Raw genomic sequence first — 19,300 nt, 5'->3', positions numbered from 1 at the left:
TTTCCTGGAAGATTCGTAGAGGATTTCCGAGTTTGCTTGAGTCAGAATAGATAGAAAAATCCAAATTTTCGTGTCGAACAAATGATTCGTCGAAAATTCGCATAAGCATCTATAACAACACATCTTCATGCCAAAGCATTAAAATCTTTTTATTATCGTTGCTTGAACAATAATGTATTGCATAAAAACGAGGTCATTTTGCGTCAGGCGCCTGTCCTTGAAACGTCACAGGTGGATTAATTTCTTAAGAAGATGGTCTAATGACGTTAGTCATCTGTTGTTATTGCTCTTAACTGAAGTAATCGCATTCTTTCCGATTTAGAGATAACAGTTAACGGACAATTATTCTTTTCCGTGTTTTCGACAATGAAAAAACAGTTCAGAGTGGCGTGCCGGTGAGAACGAAAATAAACGTAATTAATTGGTGTTGATTATGGGCAGCGGATTCATCACAGTGAGGGCGTTACTGACCTTCGTGGCTTTGTTTAGGAGTTTCACACGTTTGACATTGAATTATCAGCTGTTTACTTAAATGGCACTTCTACTTGACCCAAGGATTGCATTGAGTCGGAAATTCCCTGTGTTTTTTTTTAACACCTAATTGCTCTTGACTTTAACAGTTAACCCTCTTGCTTCAATGCTTTCTGGCTTGAGCAGTTGAATAAACTTCGTATGATAGGACTGAGTGATTGAAAACTAATTGATTATAACTCAATTTTTCTCATTCTACTTGCTTTTACTTTCTCTAATCCGTAGTATAGTGAATGTTGGTAAACGTTCGAAAAATTCGAATTCGAGATTTTATTTTGTCGAATCTCCACGTTTTAGACCTCCTTGAGTTCGAAAAATATATTTTTAGAAAAAGTCCGTCCGTCTGTTTGTGACAAAGGTAATCAAAAACGCTTTGTGGTAGGCGAATGAAATTTAATATACGGTCTTTACGTACAATATTGTAGATTTGTGTCAAATTCTGAGTAAAATCTGTTCAGAGGAAGTCCATCTGTTCGAATATACTAACTACAAAACGAAGACAGCTAAATAAATAAGATTCGGTACACAGATTTAACATCTATAGTGTAGAAACCTTTGAAATTTTGAAGCATATTCAACAAGGGGTTAAATGTCTGCTGATCTGTACTTTCAGAAGCTTGTAAACGCGATCATTCAAACACGCAATGATTTAAATATATTAAATTAGCTATGATATTTTTTGACTACAAGTGCAGTTTTGTGTCAAATCTTTGTTTGAATCGATTGTGAAGAACTCGTCTAAAGCATAAATTCGATTTTCGGATCCTATTAACCGCATACCAGGGGGTTAGTCGCCAAAAAATTCGCCAAGGATGACACGATAGATTCAGTAAAAATCTACGCCATAAGTTATTATTTCGTAACTATTGTCCGCCAGTGCCACGTGAAGCGTTCTCTGGCACAATAAATTTATTAGAGAGTATGCGAGTAAATTTTGGGGAGACCAATCCGCTGGTTTATTGTTTTGGATTTTAGATTTTGCTCTAATTTTAATAAATATTTACTATATATTAAACAAATTTTTACTATATATTAAAGAAAACTTTTCCCTGAGAGATTTATGCTTATATTCATTTGCCATAATATTGAATACATGTATTTTTTATTTTACATACATGTACACGCTATTGCCGCTTAATGATGAATGGAATGGAATTTGGTGTTTATTGGCGCAAGAGCCATATCTGACTATACTCCGCCAGCCGCTTAATAATGAAGAACAAATTTAAAACAAATTTTGACCTAAAACATTAATTATCACGCTTCAATGTTTCGAACTAGAGACACGATTACCTTCTAAATCTAAATTATGACTAAATAATTTTTAGGAGCAAAAGATATTTCTGATTTTATATAAAGCTCTTATGCACCAAAGATTGTGTTTAAAAAATAATAAAAATTACTATAGAGATGGAACAAATCTAAAACACATTATTATGCTACCATGTTTCGAACCAGAGGTTCGATTTTTTCTTTAGTTCTCATAAGAATGAAAAGAGTATCATTAAAAAGGACCTTGAAAACCTTAAAAGATTCTAAGACCTCATATTTAAAAACTTATATTTATATATACATTTGCTTTGATGTATGAACTCCAAAGAATATTAATTGTTTTCATTCTAAACCCTTGGAATTTATTGCAAAAAATACTTTAAAGAACAATGTGTAAGAAAATTTTTAAAATCTCTGTTTTCGGAAAAATAAAGGATCGCAAAAATCATCACAGAGACAACATTCTACTAACATTTTATTTATAAGAAAGAATACACATTCGGCACATTCACTAAGAAATAATATACATAAGTAAGAAGAATTTCCTTTTTTTCTTTTCTTTTTCTTTTACGAAAGAAAAGAAAAAATCCCAACTAATTACCTCTTATCCGATGCGACACCCATCGTGTTCGACAAAGCATTACTCACAAACGAAACAAATAAAAGCTAAGACAAAAAAAAGTTCTATAAAGATGAGACAAAAAAAAAACATTTGAAAATGGCAACTGCTGTACGAAGAGAAAACGATTTTCTTGTGGTTTAATAAAGCAATAAAACAATTTTCTGTTTTTTCAATTTGTTTTTTATCTGAATGTAGAAAACAAAACCTAACAAAAACTATGACGTAGTGTAGGATCTCAACTTAACCTATATCGAGTTCAGCTTTCACTTGAACAAGAAAGAAGAAAAAGTTATAAAATGAGATTTTACATGAGGTTTCAGATCATGGACCCAAGCTAAAATGCAAGTAGATTCTTTTTAAAAAGTATTTAATTGGCTTGTGTTGTGCGTAATCTATAACATCTGTTCTGATTTCTTAAGCTTTAGTGAGAGAATTGCTTAATACATCGGCTGCCACCACACCATGTGATTCACATTTAATCAGATGACTCTTTCTCTACTATAGTTAGAAGATAGTAGAAAATGAATCATTTCATTCGATAGAAGGTGTATGAGTCAAGACAACGAATAGTTCATCGTTCATTTGGCGAAGTTTACGAATTTAACAAGAACTACGTATATTCAATATTTATGTTACATATTGATTTATATTTATATTAATGCATTATTATGTATGTATGTATTCAATATTTATATTGATACCATAAAGGAATGTTTACACTATTGCCTTTAATATGAAGATTTTTCAACGATGTGTTTGACAAAATTCGCCCAGATATTGCTGGCATCCACCATTATGAAGTACTTATTTGATCGTTGTATTTTAAAAATTTTAAGTAAAAATTTTAAGATTACATCAAGAAATAACCTCGATTGGTAAACTGTTTTTACAATTAGAGAAATGATTCATACGAATAATTCAGTCTGGATTCTGTCATCTGAGGTTGTTTATTAACTACTAATGAAAGAGTCCATGATATTGGAATAAAGATTTACCAATTTTCTGAAAATTTTCATTTTTACTTGTTGGCTCTCTGTGTCAGCAGTCGCCCATTTCCATAGTCATAGTATCCGAGTTTCTTGTCATTGTTGCCATAAGGTCAAGGACATTATCTTTTACCAATATTGATCAGAATGCATAACGTTATTATTGTTAAATGAACCATAGCAACTTTCGAAATTCTTCCAGAATTGGGTGTTGAGGATAGAATCACTCTTGCATCCGGCAGCACCTAATTTGTGAATGCGAACGAAATCGTAACAGTCGATGGTACCACTACGGTCACAGTCCTTTCCATAAACTCTCATGTAGCCCCGGACAGCTTGTTCGGCGCAGGTCTTGTTGTTCAGGCACGTTTCAAAATCTACGGTGGGAAAAGTAAATGAATTATATCTCAAAACTCAATAAAAGAAATTTCTGCAATGTTACAAAATGAAAAGAAGAATAACCAGGTTAAAATTTAAATTAAATGTAGGCGACAAGTAGAAGAAATATTAAAGATAACTCAGACCTTATTTTTTTTCTTGAAAAACTATAAATCAGCTGTCGTCACAAATTTCAAGATTAGACACTAAATTATTTATAAATACTTTATTGAAAGAAAGTTTCAGATTATTATAGTGCACTATTTCTGGTAATTCGATATATTACCAAGAGAAATATTTGAAATTTAACTTCCTTCTGATGGCACCTGAAGGCCAGTACATATCAGAAAGAGTTGAATTATATCTTACAAGGCCCCTTAGATGACAGAAATTGTACCTCATTTTTATTTTTATATAAGAAGTTTTTATGTAACAAATATTATGACTAAATTATAAAAAGAAATATTTTATTATAATCTTTTTCAAAGCATTTTAGTTCCCCTGTTACCAACAAAGGAAATGAAATATAAAAATAAGTATGCAGTTTAAATATTCTGATTCAAAGGCATAAGAATTATTTAATTTCTGGTTCGGGCATGGTGTCTGTGAAACCTGTGAAATATATGAAAGAGTCCCCCTCCCTGTACAAAGGGCTTGTACAAGCGAATGTGTGTGTCATCTTCAAATGAACTAGAAGTCAGACTTCTGCCTTCGGGTGCTCAGAGGCTTTGACATCAGAAGCTACTGCACAGTTGGCTTAAATCGCTGACAGGTCGTCATCGGGCTTGTAAAATGCAATAAGTAACAACAACAACAGAATTGTTTATTAGCATGTTGATCAATTAATTGCGAAGAAGTTAGATCTTAGTAAACTTTAAAGAAGTCGGAAAACATGAAAAAAAATTATGGGAAATAATACTTTGAAACTTATTCTATATTTGCTTTTAATTTTAATAAATTCAAGTACATGATCCTTAGAAATTAAACGAAAGCACAAGAATTAAATTGAAAATATTGTAAAAATACTTGACACGTCCTCTACCCCCACTGCAAAAAAAAAAAAAAAAAAAAAAAAAAAAAAACTTTTCAGGCAGGTTTCCAAGCAGTTATCTATTTTAAAAAGTGTTCTTTTGTATGAAAACCTTCCATCTGGAATGTTGTTAGAGAGTGTAAGATTATGAATAAATTGAAAGCACAAATACATTCATAGTATTTACATAAGGCAAGATTGCCATCATCATTTAAAAATCTTACCTTAGCTCTGAAGAAGTGCATCAGAGAGCATCAATCGATATCAAAAATTCATTTTTCATCAATAGCTATTACTGACAATTTATGGATAATGACCTAGTAACATATTTCTATTCGAAAATTCTACTTTAAAGGATGGATACTAACCATGTGGTCCTCCATAATCTCCAGGTCTTCCTCCTTCATGCCCATGATAAGTAAGGCCCTGTAAGCCCATGATATGACGTAAGGGCCACAGTAGTAGTTTCCTCCCCCAGGGTTGTGACACTTGAGTGTCAAATCGCAGTGACTGCCAGCCTGGTTTACAAGAAGAATAAATAAATAAATATGATAAATAAATATACATAATATCTTCCTGTCCCATATAAGATTGCAATGGAGCCTTTAAAGTACAAGTTGTCATTCATGAAATATTTTTTTTTTCACTTAGTGGTGACACTTTGATTTTTATTTTATTTAATCCTCATATATTTATTAGGGTTGGATGATGTTACTTCACTTCATTTGTTTCGGATCGGATGGTACTATATTAATTTGAAATAAAGTATTATGTTGATATAACTTAGTAATTTCTCGGCAAAGCTATTAGCATGCATTTAATTTTTTCTATATATGTTTCATCTCCAGTTCGTTATATAATTCTGAAAGGTTTGTTTAATTTTCGTCAAATTCTGAGGCATAACCAAAAACAAGTGACATTTCACAATTTTCTTTAAAAAAAAGAAAGATAAATATTAAATGATATTATTATAAATTGTTTAAGAATTTAGGAATAAAATGAGTTGTCCTATTTTACTTGTATTCCAATGAAAAAAAAAATTCATTTAACGAGTATTTCTTTTTTACAAGTAAGATTCAAGAATATGCGCTTATTAAGCAAAGTTTCATTGTTTTTGAAATTACGAATCAATGATTTTTGAGAAGAACAGAGAAATGCCACAGTTTTGAGATTATAATTTATCGAACATTTTCATATGTGCCAATAATAATAATTACATTTTTCAACACATTTGCACATACTATATTATTTGGGTGCAGAAATCGGAAATTATACTTTCCAATAAAAAAATTTTATTGCAAAAATACTTACATTTTTTTCATACTCCTTTAATTAACTTGACCTGTTTCATGTTTGCAAAAATGAAAAATTGTGTCGATTTTCTTTTTCTTTTTTATATGTTGAAATTTGAAATCTCCTGCATTTCTGTATTCTCGTCAGATTTTAAGCTTTTTGATGCATTCCGAACTTATTTATCATTTTGTTAGCTCGTTAATTTGATTTTTATTCCACATGATGCCATCTGTTAGTAAATTTGTGCAAAAGTGACTTGAAAATTCCATAATATTTTTTAAAAAGGAAATAAATTAAAAACTTAAAAGTAGAACATAAATAAAATAAAGAACTACTTTTTAGTTTACTAAAACTATATTTTTAAACGGTTTCATTATTAAAATGCTCAAATTATGTAATTTGCATTCGAATTTGCGCTATCAGTGTTAGATACCGCTGATTAAGACTAGAACCATGCATGGAATTTCAAGACAATAGATACAAGTTATTAATTATTATAAAAATATTTTAAAAGAATCATAATTTCAGACACTTCTAAAGATTATCAAAAATTTCTAGAAGCTTAATGAAAATGAACGTACATAGCAGAGACATTCCATACATCTTTGGTCCACCTCTGGAATTAAGTCGTTATATTGGGCTGAAAAAAAAAAAGAAAAGCAAATATTTTAACAAAGAAATTCGATCTATTAATAGTAAATATGGAATGCCATTATTCTTTTCTATACATATCCCCAAAGAAATAATTAATTCTTCAAAATTAATTAAAAATAACACTCTTGGATGTTAAAGAATGCAAGAATTGTAAAACTTGATGATCGTTTTCTATTTGCTTAAGCAAACGAATAGCAATTTATTTACTTTGAAGCAAACGATTTTATTTCATTGATTTTAAACTGCTGCAACTGATTTATTTAGCAATCTAATTATTTTATATTAATGTTTAGTTATATTTAAGTTACTTTTATATTAATGTTATACATTTTCTGACTGTCAAGAAATATGCAGGATTTCTGTGTGCGCGAAAAAAAGAGAAAATAATAACTTAAATTAACTCATAATTTATAAAAAGAGATAATTTTTTTTGTAGCAGTTGACTGCATTTTAAAACAAATTGTAAAAATTTCGTATATGTGTTGTATGTTTTTAGTGAAACAGAATTCTTAAATTTATTACTCTTTTTGAATGCAAATATATAAATTATTTTTAATAATCCTTTTGCTTTGATTTTAAATTACTAATGACAAAATCTACTTTTCAAAGAAATCAAAAATATTTGTAAAGTTGGAAGTTTGAAATTTTCTTGTAAAGTTGGAAGTTTATTTAACATTTAAATTTAATTCACTTCCAGATTTTCCATAATTATCAAATCTTATACACTCAATGGCAACGCGTTCTTTATTTTAAAGCTTTGAGAATTTGATTAGAAATTAATCGAATAAATTAATTAAATTTTTAATTTCCATAATAGTGGCTCCTCTGGTAAACAATTTATGAAAAATTATTTTCGAAGTTTTGTAATGTTTATAACAAGGTTATAAAACATAAAACTAGAAAAATGATAAAAAGAAAAAAAAAAAAAAAAAGAAATCTGCTTTTACAGTAAAAAACATGTTTTAAAAATTGTTTTTATTAAGTTTATTAATTTAAGGAAATAGAAAAAATTCTATATTTATTATTTAGAAATTTTTTTATTGCTTTTATTAGCATGTTTAATTCAAATACATCTTATTAAATATAAATCATAGAAATAAATTGCACTGAAATTTCGAAGTTATTAGGGGAAAAAAATGTTGGGATATGAGGAAAAATTAAGGATGAGAAACGTATTTATTGTAAGCAATTACAATTCAGCAAATATTATTGCACATTCGTTTTTTTTTTTTTTAAATCTGGGATTTTATTTGTTTGTCCAATAAATTTTTGAGTATAAATGTAAAAAGCTTCATTGGCATACGGATGCAGTTGACAGTTTCTTTTTAAATGAAAAATAAATTTATAAATAATTTGAAAGTCAGCATAACTTAACAATTCAAATTCATTGCTGTAATTACCTAATTAGTAAATTATCATTATTTATTACTTAACAATTAATGTCTTACCTAAAACAGATTCTGATTTACAATTCTTCTTAAGCGTTATTGTCACCTAACATTCATTTAAATAAATTATTCTGTTGAAAATACCTAATATATGCCGTATTATATTTTTATATGTAATAATATTTTACACTTAATTACATAAAAAGCACATAAAATTAACAGTCAAAAATAAAATGCTTATATAAACAGAATTAGGTATTGGGGCAACAACACATTCGGCAGATAACCCCAAAATAATACAAAAAGGGCACAAATATTTTCGAACAATTTTTATTTACAATATAAAAGTTATGCACACAATTATGACTTGATAACTAGAAGATTTCTATACTTACAATATTGTTACTTTATTTTTAAAAAAAACTGTAAAACTTTTCGCTATTATTTCTTTTGAGAGGAGTGTGTGTTAAAACCATTTTTTTTTCCTTTGTGAATGAAAATTCAAACAGTATTTGGTCTCACGAAAACTATGAATAATTGGATCGGAAGTTTACTGTATTCGAATTGGAATAAATTTCAATGGGATTTTTTAAAAACTGAATCCCAAAAGTAACGTTTCTTTAATAATTTACACTTAATCTCTTTTCAATTGATGTCTGCGAAGAAATTTTAAGACGTATTGAAGGAAAAAAAGACATATTAAAACACATTTATAAATCCTTGATATCATCTCGTCGGCGGGAAAGTTCAAATTGAAGTAACTTTTCTACCTATACTATGGTAGCGGTTGTGATTTCCTTTTAAAAGAAATGTTTAAAAAAATATGAGAAGTACTTATAATTCATTTACAGTTTTTATAAAAAAATTGAGTATAATGCAGTTTTTTTTTTAGATAAAAAAGAATTTAAATATAAGAATTATATAATTATATACTACGCTTTATAATTAAAGGAAATGTGTCAGACTCTTTTAGATTCATTACGGCAAAAACTACTACGTTTCATAAAAACGAAACTACATTAAGCTTTTACTTTATTAAAACGTCAATACAATTAATACTTTTTAAATTTTTACTACAATGATATAAAATTGAATTTCAAATGAATCAAGGATCAGCGAAATTCTGCATTTAAAAAGAATTCTAAATTAAATAAGAAATTATACTAATTTTCTTTAAACTCATTTTTTTTACTTTGTTTGTATATGATTTGTTATTTTTTCAACGTAACTATAACAAAATCCAAAAGATTTTTCCATAAGTGAGATCCAAACCTAGAAGTATTTAGCAAATGTATTTCTTAATTTTATCTTTATTTTATTTTAAGTTTTGGATATGAGTTGTACGGTACTTTTTAAAAAAATTTCGCCGATACATTTTTTAAATAATTGTTAAAAATGAAGTAAAACAATAATGATTCATTTTATAATCAAAGTTATGAACGATCCTATTTTACCAACTAATCACACATATCTATACTTATAATAAAGCTCAATGTGTGTGTGTGTGTTGGCGCTCTACAGGCCAGACCGTTTGACATACAGCTACCAAATTTGGTACATGTATACCTTGGAGGTTGGGAATGTGCACCTGGGGTTTCTTTTTTCGAATTTTTAATTACAATTTTAATTATTAATTAAAAAATAATTTTCCCGCCAAAAAATCTTCCATTTTCCCCACCGCCAACTTTTCCGCCAAAAAAATCTTCCATTATCTCCAGCGCCAAACGAGAAAGGCTTCAGTTTTTTTTTCTCCCAACAGTAATGAGGCTAGGGTTAAAATTTTTCGGCGGATTATTTCAATCGGTTCTGTTTATTTTCTTAATGTTTGATGCATTTAAAATTAAACATTGTTAATGAATCAATCTTTCAGATTCATTCTGAAGTACTTTTGAATTAAAATAAAACAGAATAAAGGAAATTAAAAATTTCTAATCCGCATAGCGTTACCCCAACTGGCGTAGAAAAAATCACGTATTTGCGTTACGTAACCGGCGAAGAAAATTCACGCATGCGCATTCTGTTCTGATTGTTGCCATGACAACGTTATCAATGGATGACTTAAATTATTTTTGGGTTAGTTGCATGCTTTTGTAAGTAAATTGTATTTATGTTAGTTATATATTTTTTGTATATGCTTATAGTTTTAAGTACATCGTTTTTTAAGTAGTTTTTTTTAAACCTGTTTTCAACCGTTTATTTTAAACGATTCGTTTTATTTTCTTAGTGTTTGATGCATTTAAATTTAAACATTGTTAATTAATCGATCTGCTCATAATGAATCTAAGAAAATTTTGTTGACCAACTCTTGAGATATTACATAAATTTAAAAAGATATTCTTTAGTGCCCATAAAGTTTAAACGCTGAGTGACTCTATTTTCAGTAATCAGATTATAAAAAAATGCTTTGTTTCAGTAAAAAATATTATTATTTTAATTGAAGATAAATTCTTTCCACTTTAATTTAAAGCATAAATTCTACGGGTGCTAACAGAAAATGAGAGAGATACATATTACGTTATGACTGAAGGCCTTTATAATATTATGAATGAATTATATGATAATCAAAATTTATTTTAAAATATTTTGATGAAGAAGCTATTAAAGTAGAAATTGCATAAAATATTTAATTATTAAAATTTTAACGAACATTAAGATTGGCGAACCGGCTGGTCGCCAAAGGCGGCTAGTATATATATAAAAAAAGGGAAGCGCTTCCGTCCTTTCAAAAATGTCCGATATAATAATATTCTTCATAAAAACAATAGTGCCGCAAATAATTTTATTAACTTTTTCGTTTCAGATTAAATTTCAAGAAAGTAAGTTTTTTAAAAATGTGACATCTGCAGCAACTAAAAACGACGAAAATTAAATTATTTTTCTAACTTTTTTTTTTTTTTTTTTTGCTCCTTATAAACTGATAATATTTATCTCATTATTACAAACAAAATTAATCTTTAATATGTATAGATCTTTTTTTTCAGTAAATACATTCTGATACTGAATGCATGGAATTATTATTGAACCGGGTCTTGAAACTGAACGTGAACGGTACTCACCTTTGACGCAGACAGCGAGAACGGCCAAGAAGACCACTTGCAGGAGTTTAATAGTCGAAGACATCACGAGAGAAAGTGTGGCGATCGAATTGAGGTCGCCTCCAAGAAAATGTCTTTTTATTTGTTGGAAAAATCATGAATTTGACAACATCTTAGGAAAGAGAAGGAGGGGCTTGCTCATTGGCTGTTGACTGAATGCGAATAGGAACCCACGAAACAGGTTGCTTCCGTGAGGATGAGATTTGTTTATTTTTCCTCTATTATCGGAAGAAACTGACTATCTCAAAAACAAAAGCTTTTTTACTGTTTCAGCTATCATAAACTTAATGTAATGAATTAGGGATTTCCCTGACGTAGACCCCAGTTAGTCTGCTTCTTTAAAGCATTGTAAGTAAAACAAGGTTGGGCAATTTGAAACTGAAACTGTCGATTAAATCTCAGACCTTGAAATTGAAATGGTAATTAGTAAATTAAAACTTTTTACTGTTTTTTTTTTCTTTTTTTTTTTTTTACATATGATAAACTATCTGGGAAGATTCAATTTTAATTGATGAAGGATTGAACGATTTTGAATCTTAAATATTCAGACATTATGATAAGAAATATCATTTATAAAATAGAATAGTCCATGAAAGATACTACATAGTAAATTATTGTTTCATATTAATAAAATGTTGGGAAGAAATTGTATAATTATTAGCTAAATTTACAAAAAAAAATTATGTTTTTCAGTTTAAATAAGTTTGATAAAAATTATTTTTAAAAACACATTTTTATTATTGTTTCATTAGCGTTCTAAATAATAAAATGTTTCTTATTTTAATTATTCCCTATTTTATATTCATTAACCATAGTATCATAGAATCTTAAAAGAGTCTCATTACCAACTTGTTCTATTTGGAATAAAAAAATTATTAAAATTAAATTAATCGACTATTTGAGATTTAAATTTTACAAGACAATAAAACATTTCACTGTCAACGGAAACATCCAAGTACTAATGCATCTTTTCCTGTTTTATCTGCTGATTTTCTGACAATTTTCTGTACTCCACAAACAATTTCTCTTTCGACTGAGCACAAATTTTGTATTTATATCGACAGCATAGGTTTCTGGGAAACCCTTTCCCATTTTCACAGTCGATTTCATACCATTACCATGGAAATCCGGTGCTTTTTAAGGACTCTAAAAAGCAGAGACAATGAAATATTGTTTTGCTGGGTTCCGAATCATGAAGGAATATGTGGATATCAGCTGGCTGATACTTTTTCAAAAACAATGTATGTTGTTTATGAAAAATAAAATACCCTCGTGTGATGTGAAAAACTTTTTTGCATGTCATCTTTACTCACTATGGCAAGAATCAGAGAACCAACATATCAGTAATAAATTACATTGTGTAAAACCCACAATAACAATAAAATCAAGTATTCCAATGTAGGAGCTCGATGGTTTATTAGACTGCTCATTGATCAGACTTATTTAGCGCACAAATATCTGTAATTCGGCGATGGAATTTCTTTCTGTTCGAAATGCCAAGTGAATTTAACAGTTCTCCATTTTTTAATTGAGAGTCCTGATTTTAGTCTTCATTCTTTAATTCGTTGTTGCTGGACATGCGAATTCTGAGGAAACATCCTCATCAAAATATTTTAAATTTTAAAAGTGATTGGTCTTCTTTTTACTTTCTCGTATACGAAGTGTAGAGAAAGTATAGTAATCATCAACAAATTCGAACAAGATTTCGACGAATTTCCACGCTTCAGACCTACCCGAGTTCGAAAAACACATTTTTGGAAAATGTTCGTTTGTCTGTCTGTGACAAATGTAATTCAAAAACGCTTTGAGCTTGGCGGATGAAATTTGGTACACAGGCTGTACCTGTGTACCAAATGTGTAGATTTCTATGAAAATTTGAGCCAAATTCTTTAAGACGAAGTCAGTCCCTCCGGTAGTCCGAATATAAATTAGCACCATAATTACAAAACAAAGAGAGCTACATAGATAAATTCGCTACACAGATTTAATATCTTTATGGTACACAGATTAACATCGCTATCTTCGACGCCTATCTAATTTTAAATGAAATCCAACAAGGGATTTACTGTCTGTCGGTCTGTACTTACAGTAACAAGTGAACATGATAATTCAAAAATAAAGATGACTTAAATATATCAAATTTGGAACGTGATTTTGTGATTTTAAATGTAGCCTCATGTCAAATTTTTGTTTCAATCTTTTGGGAAGAAAGCATCAAAAATCGAAATTCTATTTTTGAATACTCTTTAGTTAGGCCGCGGTGGCCTGGGGGTAAGGTCTCAACTTGTGAGCCTTAGAGTTTCAGGTTCGAGACGCGATTCCACCGAAGAACCGTCGTGTGAGGGGGTCTGTTGCCCGTTAAATCCGTCATGCGAAACGTCCTCCCGCTGGTGTGATGTGAAGAGGGGGGTGCCAGCTCAGATGTCGTCCTCGTCATCTGACCGCGGTTCAAAATGACGAGGTCCGTCCCAAAATAGCCTTAGTGTTGCTTTACAAAGGGACATTAATATAACTAAAACTAAAATACTTTTAGTTGCATACCAGGAATTAATCGAAAGAAGAAAAAAAATGTCGCCAAGAATAGATTCAATAAAAATGTTAATTTTACGCCAAAGGTTAATAGTTCGCAACTATTGTACAGCAACGTAAGGCGTTCATTGCGACAACCGTTTTTTGAGGGAGTATGAGAGAACGTTTTGAGGAGACCACACCCACTGGTTTATTTCATTTTTTTATTGTTTGCAACGCGTTATTGTTGTTCAATTTTACCATCAATTTTAAACGACTTTTAAATAGATTAATTGATTTTATTCTCAAAACATGAAAAAAAAATTCAGAAGTATATTTTCAAAAACATAGGAATGATAAATTTAGTTTCATGTATGTATTATATTTCTATTTTAAAATTTCTTTAAAAAATTTAATTTTTGTAATTTTTAAAAATAGTATCTTTGCATTGAAATTCAAACCTTTTCATTCCCCCCCCCCTCCCTCTTCAATATTTAAGATTGAATTTTTCTCCCATTGTGAAAAATTACAAAATATATTTCATGTTTAATATCTGCGCAGTTTACAAGAGGAATCAGAAAAAGAAATTACATTACCACAAAAGACAACATGTAATTTTAAATAGATTATCCAAACATTCAAGTTTTTAATGGACCTATCATATTATCCGACTCGACTTATACATATATATATATAATAAAGATACATTTTTCAAAATAAAACTTGGCAAAGTTTGTGTTTGTGAAATTGCATGACAGAAAATAATCTCTAAAGTATTTCAGTTGTGTATTAAAAACAATTGACTAAAGCATGTTAATACAAACGATGGTATTTTAATATTTTAACATAATAATGTTTATAAGCTGCCTTCATTCCGTAAACGGGTATCATAGGACATACATGGTCAAAAGGTTTTTCATGACGCTCTGTAGACATACCTTTGATCTAGAGCTACCCATTTTGGCACGTAGTTACTTCTTGGGTAGTAGGTGCTTATTAAGAAAATCGTTTCCAATCCTTAATTAGGATTTTAATTCAAAATCAGTCCAAATGCTTAGGTTATTTCCCAATAATACAGAACATATTACTGCATAAAAATAATTTTTACATCACTTTAAAATTCAAACGAAAATCCTTTCAACTTTATTTCCATAACTTTTCCCCCTCTAATTTTAATAAATTTTTAAGTATATTCTGCAAGCACTTTTCACTAAAACGCTTTTCATAGTTTTTCACTCACGCGCGTTGTAATAAAATTAAATGCATTTTTGTGGACGCATTTTGTCGCTTTATAAAATTCTGAGTAAAATTTTTTAAAAAATTATATATATATATATATATATATATATAAACGAATCAAGCTTGAAACTTTATCATGCTACAGTATTTCGGAGAAGAATCTTGATTTCCCTTTGAATGATTTAATTTTGTTGTTGATGACAACACAAGAACACAGCCACAAGAAGACAACAACCATTTCGCAATCGAGACGCCCAAAGATGCAATAATAAAAATAATTCGGAAGAAGGTTAAACGCAGTCTTTTCATGTTCGGATTAAAAACAGTATTTGGCACGAGCACGAAATTGCTGCAACTCTCTTTTCTATTTTCTTCATAATAAAAAGAATGTTCTTGAAGCATTTAATAATGAGATATCTCATCTGTTAAATTCTGGAAGGATTTTTTTACGTATTTTTTTGGAATACCTTTCACTTTAGATGTTTTGTCTTATAGCCTGTTTCATTTTAAATAGATGACATCAGCCTCAAAAAAAAGTTTTGAATAATTATTCATAGTTTGAAGGTTAAGGAGAGTGATATAAATAATTTGTTTTTAAATGAAATGTTCAAGTTGTCATTTCAGGAAATACCCAATTTTAATGAATGTCTCATTTGTCAATTTTTGTTTTGTTAGCCTATTTTCATACGTAATGTCATAGGTGTTTTTTGTTCGTAAAAATGGAATTTTATAATAAATTTTTCACTCTATTATAAAATGATAGAAATTGTAGTTGTAGATGTGGTAATGATTATGATGACTATGACCACACTATATTTTCCATTGCCCTATTCTTCATCATTTGAGAAAACTTATTAAAACTCAACTAAATATTTCCCAAATTCTATTAAACAATAAATTGACTTTAGAAGCTCAAAATATTTTGGACTTCCTACATCATAATGAAAACAGAATTTTCCAAAGTGAACAATAATTTATCCTGGTTTGTCAAGCACTGTGGACAGTATCTAGTGAATACAAGGGAAAAATTGCAAAAAGAACTCTATCAGGCCTTTTGTTCCTGATTCATGGACTCTACCTTAGACTGAGCCATTGTATATATTTATTTTTCTGTTTGTTTATTTTTACATTTACTTATTTGTTTATTTATATTTTTTTGTTTGTTTATTTACATAATTTTTATTTATTTTTTTATTATTTTTTTTCTAAATTTAAATTGCCTATCTTCGGTAAATTTTATTATTTACAAATTATGTTTCAATGATGTTATTGGAATATTATGTAGACACTTCTGCTTGGGCTATTTAGACCACTCCACTTTTTCTTTTTTATGCCTACTCTTTTTTTTTTTTTTTTTTTTTTTTTCCTTTCGCTGTTTTTAGCTTCTAGTACACAAAATTATGAAATTTTTTTTTTGAATAGCTAGTCCTTTGATGGCTATTTAAATTCTATTTTTTTTTAAATTTTATTTATGAGCTTTTACCGGTGTAACGCCACTTTTGGCACACACCTAATCATCATCAGAATACATCAGAGTAAAAATCTGATGTACTTCACTTTCAAAACCTTTTTCAATTAAAAAAAAAAGCAGTCAGATGCAATAAAGTTGTGACTAGCTTTCGACAAGTGTTTTTTTATTTAGTTGAAATGAAGGCTTTCAAATCTTCTTCCCTATTTAAAAATTGTTCTAATAATTCTTTCAGAAATGCATATCAGTTTTGTATTTTATATCAAAAAAATTCTAAAAGTAGTTTTATAGATTCCATTTTTTGTTCAAATTCTATCCAATCGAAACTCCATGCATTGAGCTTTCATAAGTCTGTAAGTTTTAGAACTTTCTCCCTGATTTATAAATTTTCATTAGAAAAACAGTTTCCGTAGATCGAATTAAATATCTTTATATCGAATAATGATAGAGGAAACTTCTACAGCTAATAAAGGAGATTATGTGAATGTTTGTCTGTATGTTTTTATATTTGTTGTCGAAATGGTTAATATCTGTAAGAATAAGAGCGTGAAGTCATTATGCAGTGAAAATCAATAGTTAGATAAACCGGATGGTTAAATTTTTAATAGCATTATGATTTTATGAAACATTTCTCCATTGTGAGTTTTCATTTGTGCAATTAATAAAGAAGTTCAAAGTTATTTAAATAAAGCTGCTCTAACTCTTTTCATAATTTAAACTTAAAAATCTTTTTTTAAAAAAAGAACTATGAACGTAATTGCGCATAACAGATTTAAGGAAAATTAAGCACGAAAAACTGATCGCCAAAGGCGAATAGAAAACAGTGAAAAAAGTGGAATTGTAATAGAGTGATAGAAGTCATGAAGTTGCAGTACGGATTGCCTGAATAGTTTAATAGCACTACAGGATTTTACTCTGTTAAGAAGATTCTTTTATTCAGTAAACGGTCAAATGCAGGTAAGGGCGTAACGAGGGTAACTAACGCCTGGGTATGAGATAATGTTTTCGCTCCCCTCTAGTCGTATTCAGTGGTTTAGCAAGTGCGGATGGTACTAATGAATGCAATGACTTTTCTCACCTTCATATCATTTCATTTAAAAATAATAATACAAACTCACTAATGAAAATATGATACCCCATAAGAATGGCGTCAGGGAAATCTACTACTCTCACAATCGGAACTGCATCGCCACTGATTGTAAAACTTTTAATATAACATGACTCTGATATCTATCACATTTTGATATATTAAATACTTATTTGAAGAAACCATGAACAAAATGTGTTATACGTAAGTGGTTTAATTGAAATAAAAGGCACTCAATATTTCATTAGAACACACTGGTCGTCAAAGAATGACTATTATATAATTCAGGCATTGAATTCTAGTAGTTTTAACACGTATCAATCAAATTAATTGTTGCTGATAACTAAACTCATCTGGACATATTGGGTATTTGCTTTATTCAAGGAGAGCCAAAGATTATACAGACAACATGAAGAAGATCAAGTAAAAAAACTGTATGGAAAAACTAGTGCAATCATCCTGGATTGTCTACACGACTGCAGAATTTATTCTTTTAGTTGCTGAAGAAATTTTTATCTCTTTGAATAAAAGAGGTTATATTTTATTACAATTTTTAATTGTCATAAATACCGAATGTGAGGTAAAACTTTGGATAAATTTATACTGTTATGTTTATTATTTTTACTTGATTTTTCTCCCCATGCCTAACAAATTCGTCTATTATTCCAGCTTTTCCTATAGATTTTTAAAACATTCAGTCATTGTTTTTTAAACACTTCAGAAGTACAGCTTATTTCGAATGAAATTGTTTAAACTTAAATCTACCAAGTGGTGTAATAAAGGTTGTTGGTACAAAAGAGTAAGTCAACATTATTTGCCAAAATTCAGAGTTGGAAACAATAATGCTGTATATTTTCGAATTGCGGAATTCTGTCAGAGCCATCTACAGAAGATATTGAAGAGGTTTCACATTGGATGTTCTAATTAGGCTTTATGAGATAAATACATATTCATATATCGCCTAGCTTTTTGGGAAGCATACCACTGGAAGACATCAATCAGAAATTTCACTTAATAGTTCGTGTTTAACCATTTCATAAAATTCTTTGAAGAGGAGATTTCAAAGGAACGAGTACTCTTCTAGAAAACATGATTATATAAAACTGGCCATTTCCTTTAAATTTTTTTTATCTTGTGAGGCTTCTCAATTTTTCCAATTCCTATGAAGAATTTGGAAAATTTCAATTTTGGATTAAATTTTTATTTTATTTCATAAACCCATCAATTAATTTTAATTTTCATCATATGAAACTGTATAATAGTCATCATATGAAACTGTATAATAGTCATCATATGAAACTGTATAATAGTCATCATATGAAACTGTATAATAATTTGCATGATGAATTTTGTGTTGTAATTCAAGCAAATACTCATATTTTTTATTTTTAGTCATGCGCCGCTTAAATCAAATAAATTTCAATAGTCGTTTTCATATTTGATAACTATAAAAAAATTACCATCGCCTTGTTTCGGTAGGAGGAATGAATTGAATGATAGAGACACTGGAACAAATAGCCTCAGGTACTGTAGTAAACAAAAGAAACAACCTTTACTGCGAGCAACTCATACGCTAATCCCTCCTACAGATGTATGACTTGTCATCGACGATAATTCCATTTCCATTATTATACTAATCAGGAAAGAAAAATCCAATCACAAAACCAGAATTTTCTCATCTGAACATCAGAGGTATCCTCTGATTTTTTGTTCTGATTAATTTTTGAATTTTTGCTATAAAAGAAATTT

At 29.2% G+C, this 19,300-nt stretch overlaps 1 protein-coding gene across 1 annotated transcript in view; it reads right to left on the bottom strand.

Annotated features, from left to right (window-relative positions):
- Positions 1-2,321: 2,321 nt before the first annotated feature.
- The window catches only part of LOC129962779 (uncharacterized), a 40,950-nt gene continuing 23,971 nt past the window's right edge, over positions 2,322-19,300 (bottom strand). The window contains exons 5-7 of the mRNA XM_056076774.1: positions 6,714-6,752; positions 5,188-5,337; positions 2,322-3,788 (exon numbers count right to left, since the gene is read on the bottom strand). Coding sequence (XP_055932749.1) covers positions 3,541-3,788; positions 5,188-5,337; positions 6,714-6,752 — 437 coding nt within the window. The 3' untranslated portion in view covers positions 2,322-3,540. The remainder of the gene's footprint in view (positions 3,789-5,187; positions 5,338-6,713; positions 6,753-19,300) is intronic.

Source organism: Argiope bruennichi, chromosome 3 (assembly GCF_947563725.1).
Source record: "Argiope bruennichi chromosome 3, qqArgBrue1.1, whole genome shotgun sequence".
NCBI classification, from domain to species: Eukaryota; Metazoa; Arthropoda; class Arachnida; order Araneae; family Araneidae; genus Argiope; species Argiope bruennichi.
The sequence above is the reverse complement of the archived record's forward strand: the minus strand, read 5'-3'. Positions and strand labels throughout refer to the sequence as shown.